Source organism: Callorhinus ursinus, unplaced genomic scaffold (assembly GCF_003265705.2).
Source record: "Callorhinus ursinus isolate GAN/ISIS: 27379988/994484 unplaced genomic scaffold, GSC_fseal_2.0 scaffold17, whole genome shotgun sequence".
Classification (NCBI taxonomy): Eukaryota; Metazoa; Chordata; class Mammalia; order Carnivora; family Otariidae; genus Callorhinus; species Callorhinus ursinus.
In genome coordinates, this window is record NW_027397079.1 from 3,689,159 (window position 1) to 3,715,268 (window position 26,110).

The 26,110-nt window shown below is 40.1% G+C and overlaps 1 protein-coding gene across 1 annotated transcript in view; it reads right to left on the bottom strand.

Annotated features, from left to right (window-relative positions):
• CSMD1 (CUB and Sushi multiple domains 1) overlaps positions 1-26,110 on the bottom strand; it is a 2,052,675-nt gene that overhangs the window by 736,454 nt on the left and 1,290,111 nt on the right. Inside the window, exon 6 of the mRNA XM_073902260.1 lies at positions 22,080-22,192. Coding sequence (XP_073758361.1) covers positions 22,080-22,192 — 113 coding nt within the window. The remainder of the gene's footprint in view (positions 1-22,079; positions 22,193-26,110) is intronic.

Below are 26,110 nucleotides of genomic sequence, written 5' to 3' on the forward strand. Positions count from 1 at the left end.
AGAGAGAGGGAGGGAGGGAGGGAGGGAGGGAGGGAGGGAGGGAGGGAAGGGAGAAACCCTCTTGCATTTTTTTAGGTCAGTCATTGAATTTTTCATTTCCAGAATTTCAGTTTGGTCCTTTTTTATGTTTTGTATCTCTCTGTTGAACTTTTCATTTTTTTTCTTATTTTGGTTTCCTGATTTTGTTAAATGGTTGATCTCTGTCTCCTAGAACTCACTAAGCTTCTTCAGCACAATTATTTTGAGTCCTTTGTCAGTCCATTCATAGATCTCCAACTCCTTTGGGGCTAGTGACTGGAAGTTAATTGTATTTGTGTGGTGGTGTCATGTTTCCCTAATTTTTGTGATCCCTGTAGCCTTGCACAGGTGTTGCACATTTGGACAAGCTGTCTTCTCTTCCAGACTTTGTGGACTGGCTTCAGTGAAGAGAGACCTTCACTTGCTAGGGGTGCATGCTGGAGCCTGCTGTGGCTCCAGTTGTGTGGGGGGCACAATGTCCCACCTTTTCAAACAGCTGTAGTCTATAGTGTCTCCAACTGGTCCTTGCTTGGTAGCCAGAGCTGCTGGGTCCTCAGCAGCACCCCAGGTCCACCAATGAGGGCCTAGAGCAAGTGTCAGGTGTCTGTGGGGAGTGGAACCAGTGATGTGCATGCACTTGATTGCAGGGTCACCTGCGAGGGTGTTATGATGCCCTGCTGTGGGCATGTATGGTGGAGGGGCTGGTACCGGTGGCCAGGGCTAGCTCTAGGCACCTACATGGTATCTGGGCTGTGTGTCAGGCTGGATGCCTGTAGCAGCACTGATTGGGGTCCTGGCAGCTGGGCTGGGGAGTTGGGACTCAGGAGTCTGCAAAGGAGAAAATCCATGGGGCCCCTAGATTGGAAAGCTACAGACCAGGGGTAGGCAGCACATCTTCTGGCTGTCAGTTCCCTCAACCTTGAATGCTGCTGGGGTCCTTGGCAGAGCCGGCCCCGGGGGACTATGGTCACACCCGCCATGTGGCTGGTGGGGGCAGCCTCACCTGTCTTCATTCCTAACCATCTCCAGACACCTCATCTACGCCAATGTCCCCAGCAATCTGGGTGGGGAGAAACCAAAGCAGTTCCCTTGTGCCATGCCCGCAGAGTCCGGGGAGCCTGTGTCTCCACCTGTTCGCCTTTCCCTGCAAGAGGGGCCTGGGGAGGACCTTCCTCTTCACCCCAGGCACACCGGACTGGGAGTGGGGTGATGCAGGCAAGTGCAGCTGTCCGTCTCATTGTCTTTGTGAAGTTATTCTCGGGCTTTTCGCTGCATTGCATTGCTGCAGCCAAAGTGCACTCCCAAGCTGTCCCAGGACTATTTGTGTTGGTGGGTAGTTGTATAACTTGTGTGTGTGTGTGTGTGTGTGTGTGTGTGTGACTGTGTGTGTGTGCTGCGTGTGACTGGGGGGGGGGTGAATCAACAGAGGCTGGGCCCTCCCATCCAGCTATCAGCCATCTTAATGGCAAGGCTTTTCAATTTTAAGTTGTAAACAAATATTCGTAGTTGAAGCATCTGATGCGTACTAGACCAAAGGATGTGATCCTCTTTCCTGGTGCTTCTCTGGACTTTCTCATCTCCTGTCATGTTAAAGTTACATCCACACCGCCAGACTGTCTTCAGAAGTGCTGATTCTGTCTGTGAACGCTCAATTTCCTGTCAGTTACCATCTTTAAGTCCTTCAAAGCAAATATGTTTGCTGAACATCTGCACACCACAGTTAAATCTATTGATGTTTAAACTCCTAGAGTGTAAACCTGTTACATACAGTGTAATGTTAATTTTAAATTATCTTATTTATATTACTTTTACAAAATTAATGAATACAAATTTTAACTCCACCAGGACCCGATATTTCTTCTTTTCCTTTCTGCTTATTTTCTTTGCTCTTTACCTCAAGGAAGGCACATGCAGAGCTGGGAGAAGGTTCTAGAACTCTGCCTCAGCACAAGAGCCCAGGGAAGGAATAGCAGACAGAGAATGAGAAGAAGCAATACACATATAGCGTCTTAACATCTGGGGAGAGAGAAAGGTCTGAAATCAGAGCAAGTACCATTAGAGTCCTTCATCACATCTCAGACATAGCCAGGTGTAGAGTGCAGGGTTACTTTATGTTATACATGGCTAAGAAAGGACAAAGACAGAATGCTGCCAAATACATGATCCTCCTTCTGGAGATACTAAAATGTGAAAACAAGTTCAACTTGGATTCAATGTAATATAGTATAGCTTCAACCAATGGAACAGGAAAAGACTGTATATTTATTGCATAGACATAGTTTTATTGTTATTTGAAGTAGGATTTATTATATATGTGTTTTCTCCTAGCTATTTTTAAGCTAATCTCTTTTGAACATGACTTTTAATTTGTTACAAATAAACTTCCTGTTCATCATCTATAAAACATGACTCAATTTCTAGAGGAACAAAGAAGAAAACATTTATTCCTTAATATAGCTAGAAGTGAAATTTTTATGAACTCTCCATTAGTAGCGTTTATTTCCCCAATTTTTCAACACCTGTCATTTAAATTCTAATCAAAATACCACAAAGGACTTCATCTATTTGTTCCTTGAATACCTGTTGCTAAGAAAATTATAGGAACATTCAAGACTATAAGCTTCCTGCCTAGAACTAATTAGATTAAAATAGCTAATGAAATAAAACTTGAAGAGTAATCCCTAAAGAATCATTTGAGTTAAAACTTTATTTCACAAGAAATGACTGAAAATGGAATTTCCTAAGCAAAAAAAAAAATTGCAAATCATATTAGGGATTTGAAAAAGTCCTGTTGAAAGGACCCTGGTGCAATGTGTATTATTAAGTTTTAAGTTATTGATCCATACTTATCAAGACAATAGCAATAGATTTCATAACTGGGTGAGATCAAGGTATAATGTTAAATTATTTTCAATTTCCTTAGCAACAAATACTGTGGACATTTTACCTTAGGGGGTGATTCAGAGAAGTAGGTACGTTGAAGAATATCAGGAGGTAAATAATACTGACTGTAGTCTTTAAGCAATAATGGCATTTTCTCTAAAAACTAGAGAAAGACAAATCCAGAATTCTGCTTTATCTTTACTCTACTTGTAATTAAAATTCCCTTGGACTCTTCTGGGTATCATTGAATGAATCGGTGAAATACGAAGGGATTTGTGAAGAGTAGAACCACATACAAAATGCTTTTCTGTCACACATTGAACAGATGCAACAAAGGTAGTAAGTTTCATTGGATTTACATCTTTTATTATTTTAGTTCTCCATAGTAACTGCCCTTTCAAAAGCTTTCCGTAATGATTTTAATGATTCCCATAGTATGCTTGTTTCATGTCCAGGGTGAGAGCATTTCTGTGCATTAAAAAGCATGATAATCCAAGTGGGGTTTTCCAAGAAACATGGACACAGAAAGTTTAAGAATAAACTTAAATAAAAAAAAATTGATCATTCCTAATAGAATAATCCTATCACCTATTTTGCAATCAGGATTTAATTTGTGGGAAGCCTATATTGACTAAGCTCTCCTCGACTAAGGTCAAACGTTAGTTGAGATGAATGAAGCTCTTCTACTTCTGTCAAACCCAAATATTTCAGTTTTAAATATTGATTTTGAATTATCCTGCATATAACAGCTTTCCACACTATTGCAAGCAGTTTTCTTCTTTCAGAGGTACTAGGTCTGCGGGTGGCAATTGTCTGATATTTTTCCCCCTCAGAAAACTGGTGTCGGTCACCATCCTCGACACTGAAACAATTGAAACTGAGGAAATTGTGATCTACTGGGTGGAGCAAGACCTCCTACACGCTGGTTTTAATCAGGATATCAAAGACTGGTCCAAGGCAATCTTAGGAGTTAAAAAAATACTACTAATAATAATCCATATTTGTTTACTATTTCTTTCTTGGTATTATTATTCTTTCTCTCTTAATCACTGGGAAATATTATATAATATTATATAACCCCTATTTTTTTGTTTACTTCCAAAAAAGCAGCAATAAAACTCATTCACACTGAAGAATAAATGACAGCTTTAACCACTTGCAGAGATTCTGCACTATAAGCCAAAATGTTCAAGCCAGACTTAGTCCTTTGTATGAGGTTTTCAGACATTAGGGTTGGTAGGAGTTGGCAGGAGCATCTTTAGAATGGTCCTATTGGAGCAGTCCTCCAATCTTAGTGTGAAGCTAAAATGATACATGGCGGCACCGTCATTAGAGATAAAATAGGGGCCACAGATGTGAGTGACCACATACGTAATTCAAAATTTTCAAGTGGACACATTACAGTTAAAAAAAATTTAAAATGATAAAAAATATCATTTTAACATATAATGTCTTACAGTAATTTTTTCCCATAATACTTTTAGACCTGTGTATTTTATCCCTGCAGCTCATCTCTGTCTAAACCAGCCCCATGTGGCCAGTGGTGCCCGCATCATACAGCTCACATGGAAGGAGGAATCAACAGTACGAGGCAGTACTAGTCAAGAGCTGCATGACTGGGGTGGAAAAAAGAGCGGGTTCTACAGGACTCCTCAGAAGTAGGAGACAGTCCTGCCGACAGCATACTCAGAGGACGTGTCTGAGTCACAGACGGCAGGAAGGGGGAGCGTTTCCCATATAGGGAAACCATGGGAAACACAGGAGGAGAGGGAGGAGGTGTTGGGATTGGAGGCAGAGGTGCAGAGACAAGTTTAGGGATTTGGGATGTCGGTTCCATTGCCTACAGCGGAGGAGGGAGGCAACGTGAACCAAGCAAGCCCCACAAAGGAAGTGAGGAAGAAGAGGGGCAGAAAGTTCCTATCTTGAGCACCACCTTAACAAGGCTCTGGACGGACATGACTGCCCAGTGGGAAGAGCACAGAAATGGGGAATGAGGGCAGAACCATATCCAAGGCCCCCGCTCATGGAGTGGGGGGAAGGTGTAGGTCGATGAGACAGGGTTTGGCGGCTTAAGAGGCTGCGGACAGCACAGCAGGAAGCACACGATGAACAGCGTCTGCCAGGCATCCCTTCAGGAGGTTTGACACAGAGGGATTGGAAAGAATGGTATCACAGGAGGGCTTATATGGCTAGGCGTTCTAATCCAAGCTCTCTTGTTCATCATTTGACTGTCACATCCCATGATAGATGTGATAGCAGTTTTACCCAGTAGATCAGCAAATGCAATGTGATTCAGTTCCGGTCTGTTCTACACTTTTCAGTAGGCAGACTTATGTCTCTTATATGCATTCAGTGACTTTAGGATTAACTTGGTTAAACCTGACTCACTCAGTGCAGTCAGAGAGTACAGACAGGTAACTTCTAACATAATAAAAAATAATAAGGATTTTCTAAACTGCCAGCTAAGACAGGAACACCGCGCTGAATTTCAATTCTCTGAATGGATAGTCATCTTTAGAAAGAACAGTGTGCCCTACGGTAGTTGAATGTATTTGTGGCAACACCGTGCTCCTTTCTCTGACCTACCCCAGACCCGTTGTCCTCTCTCTATGAGGTCAAACCCTGTTCAGGTGTCCTTCAGCAACCCCTAAAGACCTCAATTACAAAGTTCAGGTTCTTTATAATGTCAGTCACATGCTGGCCAACACATACTTTTCCATCAATCTTCCACAAATGTCAAATGTATTTCAACTTTTTCCAAGCACTCTTGATTTTTTTTTTCCCTCTCAAATTGCCCTTTCAAGCTGTAGCCTCTCCCTTTCTTCCGAGTTCCACTCACAACACAGCCTTGTCCCCTTGGCACCTTTGCCTAATCTACCTATATATACCTATCAGAAACCCTGTCTGTCTATTGATCTATTTACCTATCTGTATCTATCATCCTTCTACTAAGTGGGTCTCCTACAGCCCAACATTAACCAAAAGCCGAAGTTCTTACCCTATAATCTCAGTAGATATAGTTCTTTTTTTTAAAGATTTTATTTATTTGACAGAGAGAGAGACACAGCGAGAGAGGGAACACAAGTAGGGGGAGTGGGAGAGGGAGAAGCAGGCTTCCCGCGGAGCAGGGAGCCCGATGTGGGGCTCGACCCCAGGACCCCGGGACCATAACCTGAGTCGAAGGCAGATGCTTAATGACTGAGGCACCCAGGCGCCCCTCAATAGATATAATTCTTAACCTGAAATCTATTTGTAACCCCTAGGATTTCGTGCAAACAAGAATTTCACAAAAATGTGTGTTGAATCTGGTATGTATTACATTTTCAATAGGGAATCTGACCCAAATACATATTGAGAGCTACTAATTAAATTATAAACTCCTGAAGGCAGAGACAGTGAGTTATTTTTGTACCCCATGCTTATACTATATTTAATTACAAAATTTATATTTATCATGTGACAGGTAAGGATTTTTAAAATGTATATTGTGTTTGAGTTACCAAGTTAAATTAGATTTTACATGAATGTTTGTTATCACTTAAATACCATGTTATTTAAATTTGTGGTAGCAACTAATACAGGTTTGAAGTTAACACTGGCATTCATTAATATAAACTATTTTATAAACTTTGGTCTCAAAATTTGGAATTGCATAAAGATTACTTAGAACAAAAAAAGAGAAATTACTCAGAACAAAGAAGAGAACATTCTCAAAAATAATTTGAGAAAAATACCGATCTTTGTACCTTTGTGTTAAAGGTTGAATTAACCAATATAAGTTGTTATGTTTCAAGTCATTCTAAAGACTAAAAGTTAAAATAATGAGGATGATAGAGAGTTTGTAGGACTATATAGAATGATTTCAAAACATTAACAAGATGGGGGCACCTGGCTGGTTCAGTTGGTTAAGCATCAGACTCTTGATTTTGGCTCAGGTCATGATCTGGGGTCTTGAGACTGAGCCCTGAGTCAGGCTCTGTGCTCAGCGGGGAGTCTGATTGAAGATTCTCTCCCTGTCTTCCTACCCCCACTCAAGCATGCATGCGCATGCACACACGCAATCTCCCTCTAAAATAAATAAAATAATCTTAAAAAAATTAAGAAGGTATCAATTGAATGAAGTCATAAATAACATTCACTTGTGCCTGCCATTTCCATAACTTATTAAGTAAATAAGAGATAAATGAATAATCTACTTTTTTTTGGTTAATATTAGAGTGGATTTGTTCTTGGTTCATTCATTCTACCATATACCAAGGTGACTTTTTTTTTCTGAGCATTTTATTTTTTATTTAAATTCAGTTAATTAACATATAATGTATTACTTGTTTCAAAGGTACAGGTCTGTGATTCATCGGTCTTATATAATACCCAGTGCTCATTACAACACATACCCTCCCCTGTTACCCTATCCTTCCACCCCTCTCCTCCAACGCGATTTCTAATATGTGTATTTTTTTTAAGTGGACAATTCAAATCGGAGTTAAATTTTGAATTTCAAAATATTATGCAACAGGGGTGCGGGGGTGGCTCAGTCGCTTAAGCGGCTGCCTTTGGCTCGGGTCATGATCGTCGTGGGGTCCTGGGACTGAGTCCTGCAAAGGGCTCCCTGCTCAGTGGGGAGCCTGCTTCTCCCCCTCCCTCTGCCTGCCTCTCTGCCCACTTGTGCTCACTCTCTAGCTCTCTGTCAAATAAAAAATAAAATCTTTAAAAAAATAATTATGCAGTAGCTATCACCTTTTAAAGCTTTGATGTTTCCTGGTGGTGAGGTAAACTGCAGAACTAGAACAGCAGTTCCCTTATCTGGGGTTCCACTTTCCATGTTCTTAGTTCCCCCATCGTGAACCATGGTCTGGAAGCAGGTGAGCCTCCTTCTGACACAGCATCGGGGGCCAATCACAGCCTGACTCTACATCACATTACCTCATCAAGCAGGTGTTTTATCATCTTGCAGCAGCACAGGAGGAAGGGAGAGTGCAGGACAATAAGACATTTTGAAAGAGAGAGAAAGACCACATTCACGTAGCTTTTACTACAGTGTATTATTATAATTGTTCTATTTTATTATTAGTTATTGTTAATTCTACTGTGCCTAATTTACACATTAAAGTTTACCAGAGGTGTGCACACAGAGGAATGAACATAAAACAAACAGGATTCAATACTACCATGGTTTCAGGCCTCTGCTGGGGGTCTTGGAATATCCCCCATGGATAAGGGGGGATGATTGTATCAGAACGCTTAATAGATAGCGTGCATCATTTTGCCAAGTCTGGATCCACATTGGAATGATCTAGAAAGCTTTAAAGAAAAAAAAATTAGCCATGTTGGTCCTCAGCCTAAATCACAAAAATTATAATTTCTGGGTGGTTTCTAAAAGGTTCCATCTGTCACTATTCCATAGCCAAGGCTGATAATGGCTGAATTATGGAAAGTGGATATACCGGTCTTCACAACCATTTCAACCTGCAGACAAGAAGAACTAAGAGAGAACTCTAATGTCGACTTGGTTAAGATATTTAAGTTGAGTCAATTATTTATTGGCCAGAGATAAATATTGCAATTTTCTGAAAAAAAAAAAAAGGTAATAATGAAAAGGATGTTGCCTATGTATACATCTATAATAGTGTGTTTTTAGGGAATTATTAAAAAAAATTGTTCTACTTATCTGGGAAATCGTACCATAAAGGTGACTAAAGTATGTAAGCACAATCAGCTTACGATTACTCAGCATTAGAAAAAAATGTCATCGAGTCTTTATTTGTCCAACTTCAATTTTGGTTCTTTCTATCTTTATCTACCCCCCTAGCTTCATGAGGTATAACTGACAAATAAAAATTGTATATATTTAAGATGTACAACTTGATGTTCTGATACATGTGTGCATTGTGAAATAACCATCACAATCAAACTGGTGCACATAGCCACCACCCAGTCAGACTCTGTTTGGAATTATAGGCATCCAGGGTCAGAAAGGGCATATCCAGTACCCAAGGATGTTGTGGGACACAGAGGTAGTGGTCCACTCACTGGAGGCCATCTGTGCTTCCCCATAAGAAGGTCACAGCCTCCACTCTTGCTTCTACGGCCGTGAGGTAACAGAGCCCCTGTCCATTCTTTCATCTACCCTCAGGGTCACCACTCAGGTCTAGCGTCTCGTGGGACATTTCTGAAGGATCAGAAGGGAGAGGTTTAGGAAATTCCCGATATAAGCGACTCAACTTTTTCCCTGTGAAGAGTTACTTTTGATTTTCTGAATGTGTCCTTACTGCCCCAGGTAACACACATCACATGTAGATGCAGTCATTTGCAGTTGAGAAGGGGAATGACACCAAGGCCACACAAACTTGTGAGGGTCCAGGGGACTCTGTATCCCAGCCATCTCTCTGCATGGGTCACCTAAGCACAGAGCATGGCACTGGCTAAAGCAATCAGATCTGTGCCACATTAGAACATGGCCTTTGTACAGCTTCTCCGTCCGAGCCCCATGATATGCCTGTAAGGCAGCTGTGTCTAGCACTATGGTAGGGATGAATAAACAGACATCTAAAGAAGCTGAGAGAGTTGCTCAAGGTCACAGCGGTCTTCAGACTCCATAGGTCAATGTCTTTCCACTATGCCATGCTACCATTCTAATGAATGCAGAGTAGTATATCCCTTTCAGGTGCTTTTTTTTTTATTATTCTTTTTTTTTCTTATTTATTTATTTATTTATTTTTAAATTTTATTTTATTATGTTACATTAATCACCATACATTACATCATTAGTTTTTGAGGTAGTGTTCCATGATTCATTGTTTGCGTATAACACCCAGTGTGTTCAGGCATTGAACTATTCATTCAACAAACAGGAAGTGAATACCAGGTCTGAAAATCACTCTGTCTAGTGCTGGAGACAACAGAGAATGTTGTTCTACTTTAAAACACAGAACAAAACAACAACAATGTATAGCTACATTGCAAGCAATTGTGTGATATATATATTTTAAAAAAAGTCAAACTCAGAAACAGAGAGTAGACAATAGAAAGGTGGTTTCCAGGGGCTCGGGATGGGGGAAATCATGAAAGATTGGTAGAAGGGTCCAACCTCTAAGTCATGAGATGAACAAGGTCTGAGGATATAATGTGTACCATGGCGAATATGGTTGATAACATTTCATCATACAGCTGACATTTGTTATGAGATAGAACTTAAATGTTTTCACCAAAAAATTTTTAAAAAGGTGAGTATGTGAGGTTATGGATGTGTGTTCATTAGCTTGATGGGGGACATCCTCCCATACTGTGTAAATAGATCATCATAGAGCACACTTTAAATAATGACAATTTTATTTGTCAACTATATCTCAATAAAGCTCAAAACACAAGTTGTAAGAAAAGGCTAAGTGTTGTACACGTACATATAGATACATGGTTGGTGTTGGCTCAAGAGACTGGGAAGGCTTCTTTGGAGAGGAAAAACGACAAAGGCCAAGAGGCTACACAGTTGGTGGGAATGAACAGCCAGGGTGGGGCGTGAATGACACGTCTGGGGGCACTGAGTGTGCGGAATTTCTGGAATGTGGATGAAAAGATGAGTCTGAAATAGAAGGCTGGAGATTTGTCTCTGAGAGCTTTGGTGTCTGCTCTGCAGGTTGTACATCATGGGAGCTACAGCTGTGTTTACCCAGGGACCTGGCATGACCAGATTGGAACCCCAGGCATGGGAAGTATAAGGGCCTTTATAACAGACAAGATTTAACGTGGAAGTCTTTTGAACATTTTGGAAGCAAAAAAACAAAGCAAAACAAAACAAAGCAACAAAACAAACAAAACGTACAGCCAAAGAAAGTTACCACTGGATTAAAATGAAGAGTGGGTGACTTACAAACATATTTTAACATATGTATTCTGGAGCCTTGGTATGTATTTCTCTAGAAAGAAAGGCATCCATATTTGTTTTTCTGTTTATTTCTATAGAACTTAATGGCATGCTTAATAAATAGTCACATATAGCTAGTCACATACAGCTCTTACAACTATATTCAGGCATGACATTTAAAAATATATTGAGCACCTAGTAGGGCAGGCACAAATCAATCAGAGCAGAAGCTGCAGGCTCTCCTATCTCTGGGCAGGTGTGAAAGTTTAGACCTTAAATCTTTAAGGAATTTTGTGCGGTAACACAGGCATTCTGCAGGAGAGCCCAGTGCAGGCAGAGTGGGGGGCATTCAGTAGGCTATTCAGATAAATAGGCTATGGTTATTTATCATCTCATGCAGATAATTCATAAGCCAATATTTTAACAATAAACATGGATATATGAACTGAATTGCAGCCCTGGATGTATGGCTGGTGAAAACTAAGCTCCTATTATTAGTTGCAAGGCAAATTTCAAAATATCAACGGGAAAATAGAACTCTATCCTTTGTATGTTATATATCCTCCCGTTAATTCCCTATATATCTTTGGGTTAGTTGATTGTAAAAAGTAAACTTCGGGTCTCCCATGGAGGGAAATATATAGCCTTTCCAATGGTAAAGATCATGGTGGTCAACTGTACAAAGACGTTGGCTAGAACATTGTGAGCCCTTAGAGACCACCTCTGGGATGGTTCACCAGAAGCAAGGGACCTTTGGAGAAACTTCCTGGGAATTGTAGTAAAGAAAGGACTTTCAGATGAGTAACTAAATGCAAACGTGAAATGCACTGAAGTGATTTGCTGGAACCACTGTCTGCATATGTACAAAAATAAACTCGCCCACAATGGAACAGTCACAATCTTCAATGGCTTACTACATGCATCCTCCCGCTACACATTGCTTCCAAACCCAACTTAAACTCACATCTGGACTCATGTTGAGGGTTGTGCTCAAACTCTGAGACGCTTGCACTATCATTCTGCAAGAGGCGTGAGGCTCTCATCCAACGAGGTAGTCACTGGTAGTGCCGAAGCTAACTGCCTCATCCTGGATCACTCAGGACATTGATTGAGCGACTGCTTTGCTGTTCAATTTGAGTAACCTGACCCAGATGATTAAGAGAACAAGCAGTGTGGCTTCTAAAGCAGACTGGATTCCCAGGGCTCTGACTGAACCGGGATGGCCCTATGGCATCCTACAGAGCCACGTGGTAACCTCTCTGGGTGAGGGGTAGCCACAGCAGCTCAGGGAGAAGAAACCACACTATGAGGCACTGGAAGAGGTGGATATGTGCATTTAACAAATAAACACTAAACACAGTCTGCAAATTTGACTGATCAAACTGCCAACAAGAGAGAGGAAGCACGAAGAATGAGTACAGTTAGGGGTTTGTTAAACTGAAAGCCAGAACAAATTCCGTGTCAACATCACATAAGCAGAAATTATAGAAAGACAATTCACCAAGGGAGTAATACCCTCCTAAGCCTTTATGTCTTCAAGCATAAGAATTTAACATCTACCTGTTGTTGACATTTATTAGTCTTTTTAAATAGCTGTGATGTAGTGAGTGACATTGTTGACTTTAAGTTTTCCAGGGTGAAACACATTTTAAAGTTTAGAAAAAGAAAGGTTTTAGTTTAAGTGGTTTTATATACGATGACTAAGATTTATCACGGGCTAATATTTCCAACATAACCTTAAAATAAATCGATACATGACAATGCATCGATTTAAATCAAAAGTCTAGAACAAACTCAAAAGTTCATTTACTCCATTAGGGCTTCCTTGAGGTGAGAACTCTATCTATTAATTGAACATCTTTGATGAATAAAATTGCATACTTTCCTTAAGAAATATGTTCTTTCATTTCAACATTAGTAAGAAATTACCCTCAATGTCTAGTCAAAATAATTACTACTGAAATTTAAGCCCATTCTCTTCGTTCTATCCTTAGTAGACATCAAACAGCGGTTTGGAATGAATTTTTACCTTTAGGGATTTTTAATACAAGGAAAGACACACGAAATCATACCCGTTCTATTTATCGTCTTTTACAAGTTACGTGGGACATGTATAATAAACCGTTGTTAGACACGTAGCTAAAGACCACACTGAGTAGTAGGTAAAGATTTTTGGCCCAATGACAGTTTGGACAAATGAGAGCATTAAAGGTGTCTCTCACCTGAGTCAGGAGAGAGCCCTGCATGCAGCTGACCCCTGGGAGCGTCACCTCAACTAATCACTTTAGCCCAGGTGTGGCCTCAATGTTATAGACCAGAAAGTGTGATTTTCAAGCACTGTGGCATGTTCTGTATCTCACAATGTGGCCGAGGAACCAAAAGTAGAGAGAAAGGAGGAAGAACCACAAGGATCATTTCAAGGAATACTGTACCTCATCAAGGGGACAGAATATTAATGTATAGAATTGCATTCTCTACAGAAAATCTCAACATGTTCAAAATGGAAATCAGATAATGGCACTTTCTCATTCCAGATATTCTGAAGCCTCAACCTTGTACCTAAGCCCAGTGTAGCCCTGTGGAACCCCCACAAGTCCCTGCAGGATTTTGCCCCTATGTGTCTCCTGTGCTTTACCATACTTCACAACTTCCTGGTCTTCTGCTGCTCTTCTTTTCTCAAAGGACTGGCACTTGCTTCTTTCTCTGCTTTGCTCATCTTTTTGACCTTATTGGTACACAGTGGGCATACCATGACTCTTGGTTGAATATGCTAATTCATTCCACCCACGTGTCCGTCCCCAGGAGGAAGCTGGATTGCTACTGGACCACGGTAGCTGAGCCTGGGAATCCATGTCACTGGGCTTCACATCAGTATCCTGTCTAGCACTTGGGTCACTGGACTCTGAAGTGTACATGACAGTCCCCACCAAATACACGCATACACACACTTCTGGTGGACACATTCTCTCAAATATATTAATTCATTAAATTTGACTGTGACTAAGCCTTGGACCAAAGGGCATTGGATCCCTTTAGGGCAAATTTATATTCCTCAGCAACATCTCCCCCCTTCTTTAAATATGATGACCTGGGAACAATCTTCGTTCCCATGGTCAGTGTCTTAAAACGTTGCAGTACATGGCCCTCCTTTCTGAGATATCCCTGGGCGCTACCCGCAAGCTAACAAAGGGGAACCTACCAGCAGCCTTGGTGATAAAACTGCGTGCATTGTTCTCCATCTTCTATCTTCTCAAACACTCCAGTGATCTTTATTGTTTGCCCATGGTACGGTTAAGTTTTTAAGGATAGCATCAAACCCTTCCCAGATCCAGCTATCCCTTTCCAGCTTTATTTCTTATTGCTCTATTGGACTCTCTTCACACTTTAATATTGAACCATCAATATTTGCAGGAGCCTGAACACACCACGGCATGTAATGCTGCTTGGGCTCTGCTTACGCTTTTCTCTTAGATTTCTCTCCTTCCTCTTTCCTGGCTACCTGAACGCAGTCCCGAAATCGCCTCCTCCAGGAAACCTCCCAAAACAGACCCTCTGCTCCCTGCCAAGTCAGCTGGCATGCAGCTTTCTAATTTGGGGGCATTTTGTGCATAACTTCACCCACATAGTATGTGACTTGTCAGTTTATGTATCTCTCTGACCCCTTTACTGGAATACCGGGGCTGAAACACGACTTTGGGTTCCATGTTCCTGGCGCACAGTGGGCCACAGAGCAGATATGCAATAAGGGAACTGAATAGAATTGAATTCCAAATGCACTGACTTCCAAAGCACGGTTATTGTACTTGGGTCAAGGAAGTAGGGTGAATGGAAAGGACAAACAGGGGTGTAAGAAATAAAGCAGCTGGGAAATGAAAATCATGCCAAGAAGTTCCAGGAAGTCTGTGGAAATAATACAAACCTGCAAAAGCACTCGTTGTATTTTTCCAAGCTAAGTCTGTCAGACGGATCTGCAGATTAGCACAGGTATTTTCCCCATATCGAGATTATAAACCCAGGTTTATGAGACGCACGGGATCCCACTCTGGGCACTGCGCTAGATGCTTCAGAGGTATTCTCTTTAATCTACACGTCTGTGCACAGGTGATAGTGGTTCTTCTCCCTGTTTTATAAAAAAGGCAATGGGCTCTGCTCTAGCTGGGCTCTATGTCTAGTGTCTCTTCTCTCCAGTTACCCATTCCTCGCTGGACTGAGACCAAGGAAGTCTACCTCCAATCCCCATTCTCTCTCAGCCACGCAGGGAAACTCTCCTGGTGGAAGGAAAGGGGCAGGGCTCACACTTTGGACCGCCTGTCTGCACAGTGGTGTCCTCAGTTCCCAAGGTGCCACTAGAGCATGACGCATGCCCAGGGAGCCTTCCTGCCAGTCCCGGCCTGCCCTTAGCTATGCTGTGGAGCTGTTCCCTTGTTCTATGTGCTTTCATTTTCCTTCCTCTTTAGCTTCTTTCCAGAACTACCCTCTACCTTCACGCTGTCCTTTAGCTACACACACACACACACACACACACACACACACACACATTTATTCCTTATGAATATATTTACTCAAGTCTGTCATCCAATGTTTCATGCTCCAGATTCATTATTTCTGCCAACCCCCTCCCATCATTATGGCACCTGTTCCTCCATTGGTCTGCCAGTTTTCTGCTTGGAATATATCAACCTGAGAAAACAGATTAAGTTGCCACTAACTTAGAGCTGTCCTGAAGTGATGCTTTCTTCATTGGGATTTCTGTTTTACAAAAATAAATCACTACTCCCCAAAGAAAGATGCTCTGATTGGAAATAGTAGAAGCAGTGCAGCAAGTCATTTGCAAAAATAGGGTTGGAAAGGATGACATTGAAAAGAAAGAACAGAGATTTATATTTATGTCCTGACGCTGCCATTTACAAGCTGTGTGGGGTGGGCTACATGGCTTACGATCCCCCCTTCCTTGTGTGCGGTATGCAGCTTCTAATTTGGACATTCATTAGCAACATGACATTGAGTAGGAATTCTCTAGGTATTTTTGCCTGATCCTATTTGTAAGAAAATTCTGAAGAAATTGTCATCTTCTTGGAAAGGGATTGTTCCATTTTTTAAAACACTTTTTAAGTTTAATTATTACACACACACACACACACACACACACACAGTAAAATACTCTTTTAGTAATGAACACCCATTAAATACTTAGTTTTTAGATTCCTAAATTTTATATGTACATATATTCCTGAATTACTATTTATATTATATTATTACTTTATTTTTTTAAGATTTATTTATTTATTTGAGAGAGAATCTCAAGCCGACTCTGTGCTGAGCGCAGAACCTGACGCAGGGCTCTATCTCATGACTCTGACATCACGACATGAGCCAAAACCAAGAGTCAGATGCTTAACCAACTGAGCCACCCAGGCGTCCCCATATTATTATATTGATATCGATAGAACAATGTACATGCTTCTCTGTCTGGATCCTTTCACTCAGTGTTATGTTGATAAGATTCACTCTTCTTGTGTGTAGAGTCAGCTCGCCTTTTTTCATTTTTCTTTTGTATTCCATTATGTGAATATATATAATTTCCTAATTTGATCCACTGTTGATGGACACTTTGGTTATTTCCAGGGTCATGATATTCACAATTATGAATGAAGCATCTACGTACAGTCTCCATATATGCTTTTTGTCACACAGATGTACTCACTTCTGCCGAGCCCGTACATGGAGTGTAGACACTGGGTTCTAGAGAAGGCTCCGGTTCAGCTTCCCAGTGGAACAGCCGTCCAGAGGACGGTGCAGCGATTCAGCTTTCTGCCGAAAGTGTTTGCCCATTTTTGAGTTTTAAAATATCTCTTAAGACTTGAAATATGAAGCTGTGGTAGTTAATTTAGGCTGGGCAGACTCTAAGAATGAGGAAGGATTACCGGCGGGTAACAAATGCTCTCACACTTCAGTGCAGCCCTGCAGAGTGCTTGTTATGCTTTCTTTTCATTTTCTTAGCTATGTACAAGGACTCTGTGAGGTAAATGTTGTTATTCCGATTTTATAGACTAAGACAGCAAGGCACGGGAGGCAGAAAGTACTTGACAAAAGAGAGGAGGCCAAGAATCAACAGCTTGGAACACAGAGACTGGCATCTTCTACGAATTTTTAAAGGACTCGCGTTGGCACTTAGCAAGAATCTTTGGTTCCGAGAGAAGCTAAGTTACATATTTAGGGAAAGTGGTTGTGTATCTGATTTGAGTGAAGTTATACTTACTGAAAACTATTTTCTTAGAGGTTTGGAAGTTTTCAGAATTCTTTAGAGGTTATAAGATTAGAGGTTGCTAACTTATTTTGATTAGAACTTGATGTGTCCCTACCTACCTGAAAGTTCCCCTTAGAAGAGTAGTCCATGTCCTTGTCATACAAGTGAGCAAGGGCGCCACCTACAGGGCATCTCACTACTTCTGTCTCCCCAGCAGTCCCTGGGGCCTTGGGGACAGTATGAGCCCCTCATTTAATTTCCTTCTTTTCTTCAACATATATTGAGTGTCTCCTGGGTTCTAGATTACGGCCTTTACTATTTTGCAGAGCTCCTGTTCTAAAGGGAGAGACAGACACATGCACTGGTGCTAGGACCCACGTCTACCATCTCTTAGAGCTTTTGCGATTGTATCTCACATGAGCATTGGAGAACGGACAAACATACATGTCATCCAAATTTGAATTAATCTGAAAAGATGAAGTTCCCAATTTTCCAAGATACTTTTTTTTAAAGATTTTATTTATTTATTAGAGAGAGAGAGACAGCGAGTGCAGGAACACAAGCAGGGGGAATGAGAGAGGGAGAAGCAGGCTTCCCACAGAGCAGGGAGCCCAATGCGGGGCTCTATCCCAGACCCTGGGATCATGACCTGAGCCGAAGGCAGACGCTTAACCGACTGAGCCACCCAGTTGCCCCCCCAAGATACATGTTTTAACAACATGAAAGCCTTCATTTTATATAAAGTTTCAACTTGAGGTAAAAAGTAAAATTAGTAGTTATATAGAGCTATCACCTAAAATGAAAACTAATTATTTATGTCAACCCAACATTTAAATCCATGGTCAGGTTTTCCCTTGAATTATGAGACAGGTGCTCTCTATATAAACTGGGACTTTATTACAAACACTTAAAATGATTTATCAGTTTCAGAAATCAATGGGAATTTCATTTTGTGAAAATTGTATTTTTATAAATAGCCAAGTAAACATATGTAAGACTGCAGTTCGATAAATACTGCTACTTAATAGGGAAGAGGCATTTGTGGTTCAATATTAATATGTCTCTAAAAAATCCATCTTGTAGACATCAAAAGTCTACATGACTGATTGTGCTAACAAGGCGCTTATTTAATTATAATTAATGATGGAGGCAACATATAAAGAATGGGCTCAATTTTCAGCTGATTTAAAGAAATAGTGTGTCCCACATAAATCTGTCATTCCACAAGAACCCAATATATACACAAGATATTGCAAATATATCAAGTGGCTTTTATTGCATTTGCCACTCCTTTGTTCACAATGCTATTTTGAAAGTGAATATATTTTAGGAGTAGCGACTACAGAGCAGTCATACTTGTCAGTCAAGTGCACTACTACTTTTGGCATAATTTGATGGCATGATTGAAGAGATAAAAGCCAAAGAACAAAGTGTAAAATTCAAAGAATAAAGAACATAGACATGAAAGTCGAAAACACATTTTATCGTGGTGGTTGTTTATTTGACCAAGAAAAGCACCACGTTAAAAAGAAGATATTCTTTGTTTTTAGAAGTTATAAAATTCTTCTTAGGCATGGTACTCTTGAACAGAGAAGCAGTTTGTCATCAAGAGCTACCACCGGAAGGCTTCCTTAGTGGTTTAGAATCACACAGGGTTTTTATAGGAATCCCACATAATTTGTGATCATATTTACTCCAAGGAATACTGATGGAATCTTTATATCCTTAACAGTGACCACAAGTGATAAATGTGACTGCAGTTATGTTTCAAAGGCAGCAAGCAGAGGAATGTGTGTTTCTAAGAAAGTGTTCCCTTCCTCCACCAACTAATCCAAGATTCAGATTCTTTGACAGAATACATGCAGAGATATTAAAATAGCATTTGGGAAACATTAGACAAGTTTTCACTATAACTAGTTTTGTTTCTCTTGTTGGTTTTCTGGGTTGCTCATCTACTATGCTTTTCTTTTTTGCAATTGTGTGGTTAACAACAACCTTGTTTTGTTTTGTTTTCTTATTTTGTTTAGTTGAAACAAAAGTACAGTACAGATTGGGGCTCCCTGGGTTTCAATCTAGGCAGAGAATAAAGGGAAGACTTTAATGAAAAATCCATTTTTCCCTGTGTGTCAGGAAGGTTCCCATTGGCTTGTGGAATGAAAACTGTGAATGCTCCTGGTTGCAAAGTCATGCAGAGATGGTCAGGGGGGCAGCTGCTGGGGGACTTGGAGAGAGAACCTGACTCATCCTGAGCTGCTGCTCTCCTGCCTTCTGGTGTCCATGGACTCGTTTGAGAATCAGCAGGAAGGACCACCTGTAGCTTCCATTTATTAGTGATATTTCTGCTCTCTGGACCAGAAAATATACATGCAATGACTTCTTGCATGACATTTATGGCACCCATTTTAAGTGTGCTCCCGTCCTCTTTTGAAGGTTTCTTGACATCATCCTGGATGCTCTCCATTTGGTCAATTTTCTTCAAAAGGCTGACATCTGGTACTGACCCCATACTTCCATATATGGTGTGCCTAGTTGTGGTCTTAGGCACGATGCCTCCTTCGCATAAAGGTCTATGTGCTAATGAGAGTAAAAATATGGCAGCTCCCTGAAATCGTTTTGTCTTGGAGTTGAACTTCAAAGTCAGTCTGAAGATGTTTTCTAATACATTACTGGTAAGCCATGTTCATTCCTTCTTACATTTCTGGACCTTTTTATATCTTAGGACTATGCAAATTTTCTACTTATCATTCTTCACTCTTTAACTATATATATATATATATAACTATATATAATATAACAATGTTTTATACTATAATTTTATTTATACTATATATATATATATATATAGAGAGAGAGAGAGAGAGAGAGAGATATCAATGGCTGATATATCTAAACTATTAGAATTTTCTGCCAACCAGAATGTTACTTATACCTACCAATATGGAGCATCTTCAAATGTGGTATTTTATTTTTTGCCTCTCTTCCAGTCACTGGTACATTGATCAGGTTGGAGGAATGATACCTAGAATTTTTTTTTTTTTTTTTTGCAGTTCAAAGTCAATCTATTAATCAGGATCAGGACCTTTGGAGATCAAATAATAGTTTAGAAACAGCTCTATTGATCTACCTACCTACCTATTGATCAGTCACTTTGCTTTCTGAATATTAATTTATGATTGTTCTAAGTCAGTGATAGATATGTCTGTGGATGTGGATTGATACAACAAAACTCAGATGGATTTTCCCACAAGACTGCATGGAGTAATTCACACCCCCACATACCATGTCCCTGTGTGACCTCACTTCCCACGCCCAGTGTGCTCTTCCACATTATATATAAATATCATAGAGTATATATGCACCCTGTTATGACTACAGATATAGTACATGGCCTTAAAAGATAAAGGCAAATAGAGGCAGGTCTGAAAAAGGAGATCAGCCTTGTCTGGATCACAGGGAAAGAAACAGATTGCTATGACTCCTGTAAAACTTGGAAGGCACTGTATCTGCAGTCAAAGAGGATAAAAGAAGGAACTTTCTGGCACATCAGAAGACAATGTGAGTTGGGCAATGCTCCTGATGATGGATCAAATGCATTTTGGTAAAACAAAATTGGCCCTTCATTCTAAGTCATGCACATTCTGTGAAGGTTCACATGCCCCAGGGACACAGGTGGCAAATGAAATCTGCTCACCTCCATGTGCACTCCTCAGCACCATCTGTATTTAATTTCCTGCAAATTACTCTTAGTTTTCTACTTCTTGTCCAAAAGGACACAATGAAGGCATTATGGGATTTAAAATGTATTTTAGATAGGACCGATTCAGACCATTTGTTAGAACGTTACTAAAATCTCCCGGAGTGTCTAGCATGATTTTGGTTTTCATTCTGCCTTTCATGGGGGTTGTTTGCAAACTGTCTTTCTGAACTACTAGAGTCTGGAGCATGGGGGTTATTACAATTTCCTTGTTTTGGGGTCCTGGCTTGCATGTGGCAAGTGCTTTGGGAATGTGGTCTTAACTGAACTCTTGATATTCTCACAGCCATGATTTGGGGGAAGCATGAGAAGTTTGCTCGGGAGTGCATCTTGCTTCCTGACAAAGTCATATTATTGTTGTTTGTAAATTCAAAGTGGGATTGTTTTCAATGGATCTCCTAGTAAATTGAATCTTTTTTATGGTATTGATAAGGATTATTAATTACTAAAACCATATGGGCGGGGTACCTGAGTGGCTCAGTAAGTTAAGCGTCCCAACTCTTGATTTTGGCTCAGGTCATGATCTCAGGGTCCTGGGAATGAACCCCTGAGCCCCACTGTGGGGCTCAGCTCTCAGCAGGGAGTCTGCTTCAGGATTGTCTCTCATCTTCTGCCCCTCCCCCTGCTCTCTCTCTTTCTCTCTCTCTCAAATAAATAAATAAATAAATCTTTAAAGAATCCCAACAAACATATGGGCAGTGATACAATACTATCCAGGTATAAACACTAGAAATTCGATACAAAGAGAAAGCTTCAAAATCAAACCTTCATGCTAGTGACTACAGACTTTGTTTCACTCAGCTACAGAAAAAAATCTCATGTTTTTCTTTTGATGTTCACTTACCTGTAAATTATTAAAGCACGTAGCTGAATTTATGTACTGTGAATATATTTTACAACTGAAAGTGATAGGATGATGCACTTATGCATATTCATGCAACCTATATGCTATGCCATTTTTAATGAGTGGATAAAGAAAACAACCAGACAACTATGGATATTTTCTGGTTAGGTGTATACGAGTTAAAATTAATGCTAGTATATATTTACTGACTTATTGATAAAAACTCAGTAATAATTCAAGCAAAACAATAAAATACATTACATTAGCCAAAGTAATAAAGCTTTACTGAGAAGTTGCTAGGAGTATCTGTAAAACTTCCAGAGTTAATTGTTCATAAAAGAGCTAGAAGGTATTTTCAAGCTTATATCTCTTGCTCTATCTCTAGCAAGAGACTCCTAAAATTTGAAAGTGAAAAGACCAAAATATCTTCCTCTACTTTTTTTTATTTATATATAAAATGGGGCATTCTTACCTTGAAACTGTGCATTAAATCCTTTGCGTCGATGGTTACTGTCAGATGTAAAATGGAGTCGTAACCAATTCTTGCTACTTATAACAGGAGAAGGAAGGTTCATGCCAGTCAGCCTGGAAAAGAGAACCAGAAAAAAATCTCCCTTGTAAACCAACAGAGCAAATGTCCTATAGCAAACCCACTTTTAAAATTGACTACTGACAGTCGTTATTTTGAGATCTGAAGACAGAGGTCATTGATTAGCTGCACTGAAACCTTGAAATGACTCAGGCAATTTAATGTGTCTCCACATAATCAGTGCTATATTTACCCTTGATGGAATGAAGGCTTTCACCGACACTTGACATTTTTATTCTTCTTTATTAATGATGGAGAAATGAGAAGATATTCTTTGGATCACTTATTTCTTTTCATCAGGACCTCAATCATAATGAATTTTAAAAGGATAAGAAATAGGCAAATGGTAACATTCTGCTTTTCACTCTTTGAACACTTTATGATTCTGTTTCACCTGAAGTGCCCTCAAATACACTGTTTATCATGCTGGATAGCATATACCCCATATTTCTAGGTTCCCATCCACAGAATTCACAGCATGGGCCTTTCCACGGGAAGAAGAAGAGCAGCATGTAGGGGATTGGTGACAAGCACTGTCAAAGCGATTTGAAATGAAATAAAATTATGTTTGGGGACAACAGTATATTAAACACAATTAAATCTTTCAAAATCAGACACAAACCATCTCTGGCTAAGCTGTTTAAGCTCCCCATCCTACTTTATACTGTGTGCTTTAGTTGTCAGAAAAAAGTGAGTAATTTACTTCCTACTGAAAACCTGTGTCATTAAGAAGCGAACGTCTTCCCAGGTGGTAAAGCTCCCCACTGCAGGGTCAGTTTTGGCCAATGGCAGAAGGATCCTTGGATTGGGAAGCCTCGGGTATGTGGTTGTGTGTGGCTCTGCCTTGTAGGAACTGTCTGACTCTCCACTTGCCAGTCTGTAAGCTGGACCTGAAAACACCTCCACCAAGGAGTTGAAAGGGATGATATCGATACATGTATAAATGTCCCTAATGAACATTTTAAATGTCACCTTTGGTTATGCATTGTACAATTATTTTGCCAAATCAGTTTTCAAAATGATGCTTGTTAGTGCAGGTGATCAGTAAATGTCTAAGGAATTTGCCTGTAGCTGAAACTGGTGCTGCCCTTTGTGGGCTGCCCTGTGAGCGCCGGAGCTGCTTGGTCAGGCTGGAAATCATATTCTGTGCACAGGATTTACCAGGCACGGGTGGGTATGTAGAGCATTTCGCTCCTTACTCCATTACCTGGAGGAAAAGCAGCATCAAATGAAATACGTAGGCAAGCTTTCTGATGTTGGGGTGTTCAATTTAAACTCTCAGGTTTAAAAATGTGCAGTACCCATTTAAAGGTAAAAGCCAAACCTTGACTGTAACCAATTGCAACAGTGTTTATGTCACTGTTTGAAATAATCTTCTGTGAGAGGAAATACACAACTCAGATCTGCCTATTTGCTTGGGTTTATGTAGCTTTGACTGCTGAAGTCGGATACACCTGCTTCCAGGAAATATTTCATTATTCTGAGATTTTGTTTGAAAGCTCCCTACACCACCACCTGTTTCCCTTGAGGAGCTGATGCTACAGATTCTCTTGGAAATATCTTATCTCTTTTCCAAATACTGACAATGACCAGAAGATAAGTAACTTCTGGATTCAAAAACCCAGAATCTATCCAGCTCACCTACGTATACTTACTGAAAGTTTCATAACTGAATCCCATGTTTATTTGTTTTGGCTCTTAAAGTATTTTTTTTCTTAATTAGGTTCTTTTTGAGTGGTTCTGATCCCAAAAGCTGTGTGCGATCGCATGTTAGTGGTGTATTAACATTAGTAATGCATGTAAATAAATCCCCTCTTCACCTCCCACACGTTTCATATACTTACACCTCAAAAATGTCAGTCTTGTGTTAATAAACACACTTCATTTGTAAAGGGCCAGATAGACATATTTTAGGGTTTACTAGTCCTGCGGTTTCTGCTGCAGCTGTCCCAATCTGTTGCTGGAGTACAAAAGCGTCCACGGAGTGGGGACGGTTATGTTCCAGCAACAATTCACTTACAGAGGTTTGCATTTCGTGCCATTTTTCTGAGAAACAAAATGTTACTCTTTTTTTTCTCTCTCTTCAAGTTTTTATTTTAAATTCCAGTTAGCTAACATACAGTTTAATATTAGTTTCAGGTGTATGATATAGTGATTCAACACTTCCATACATCATCCGGTGCTCATCACGACAGGTGCACTCCTTCATCCCCATCAGCTGTTTCCCCATCCCCCACCCACCTCCCCTCTGGTCCCATCAATTTATTCTTTGTAGTTAAGAGTCTGTTTCTTGGTTTGCCCCCCAACTCTCTCTCTTTTTTCCCCTTTGCTCATTTGTTTGTTTGGTTTTTTTTATATTACACATGAGTGAAATCACCCCAAAGTTTGGGGCTGCATTATCTACAACAGCCAAACTATTTGGCTATAGGAAAGGACCCCAAGAATCTCTCAACTGATGAATAGAGAAAGAAGATGTGTGTGTGTGTGTGTGTGTGTGTGTGTGTGTGTGTGATGGAATATTACTGAGCCATAAAAAAGAATGAAATCTTGCTATTTGCAGTGACATGGATGGAGCGTATTATGCTAAGTGAAGTTAAGACAGTCAGAGAAAGACAATTGTTATTCTTTTTTGATGGTTTTTCAAACATTGTTCAATGTAAAAACCATTCGTATTTATACGTCAGATTGGCTATGGACCATGGTTTGCTGACCCTTGCTTTGGTATATATGAGGTGATTTGTCAAAATACTGAGCAGATAGGTAATTAGATGATGTATATCAAGATAGTATAACTAGTTTCAAAAAAATATCTACTTTCTGTACAGATTCATTTTACATAGAATCAAAGGTGAGGACCTTGTAATAATTATAAAATTCATTACCCATGGTTAGAGCCAAGCCATGCAAATGAGTCACATTCCAGAGTTGATTAATGTGCATGGATTTCTTAATTTGTCTGTGGGAAATAAACAAATATTCACATCTTCTTTCTTTGGGGTGTTGAGTTGGTGGTTGTTCTATATAAGACATTCTTTGGAATTGTGAGTTTTTTGGTCCTTTTCCACAAACCTGGGCTAACCTTAAAACTATCATTTAACAGTAAGCTTGCATTTAAAATCAATTGTTCCTTCATTTCACACTAATTTAAAGGAAGTCGACTAATATACAAGCCAGTGGATGTTATAATGGATTTGCCAAGAACTTGGATGATTTAGGTAAGATTTAGAGGTAAAGGATTCAACTGAATACCTTTGTGGTATCAGAATGCCCACATCCTAATCCAAAGAGCCTGTGACTGCATCACCTTATGTGGGAAAAAGTGGACTTCAAAGGTGGGATAAAGTCACAGACCAAGGGGAGATTATCCTGGATTATGGGGTAGCCCAATATAATCAACAAGATGCTTAAAAATGGAAGAGGGAGACAGAAGAAGACAGTCAGAGAGAAGGAACCTACCAAGGAGGTCGGGGGATGCATGTGAGAACTGACGCCATGGTTGTTGATCCTGAAGATGGAGAAAGGGTTCACAAGCCAAGGAATGTGGGTGGTCCTTACAAAGCTGTAAAAGGCAAAAATTTGCATCTCCCCTAGAACCTTGAGGAGGAGCACAGCCCTAATGACAACCTGATTTTACTGCAGCAGAGCCTGTGTAAGACTTATAACCTCTGAAACATAACTTTGTGTTGGTTTAAGCCATTGTGTTTGTATCAATTTGTTATGGCAGCAATGGAGAACAAAACTTTTAATATATATTTCATTCTAAAAGACTCCAGAAAGAGAAGAAATTCAGTAGACTATGTCATCACTCTAAACCTATCAATAATCTCAGTTTAACACTCTGTATAATTATCAGTGATTTAACATGCACATCATTGTCTTGTTTCTCTTAAGTCTTCCTTCATTCTTAGCTCTAT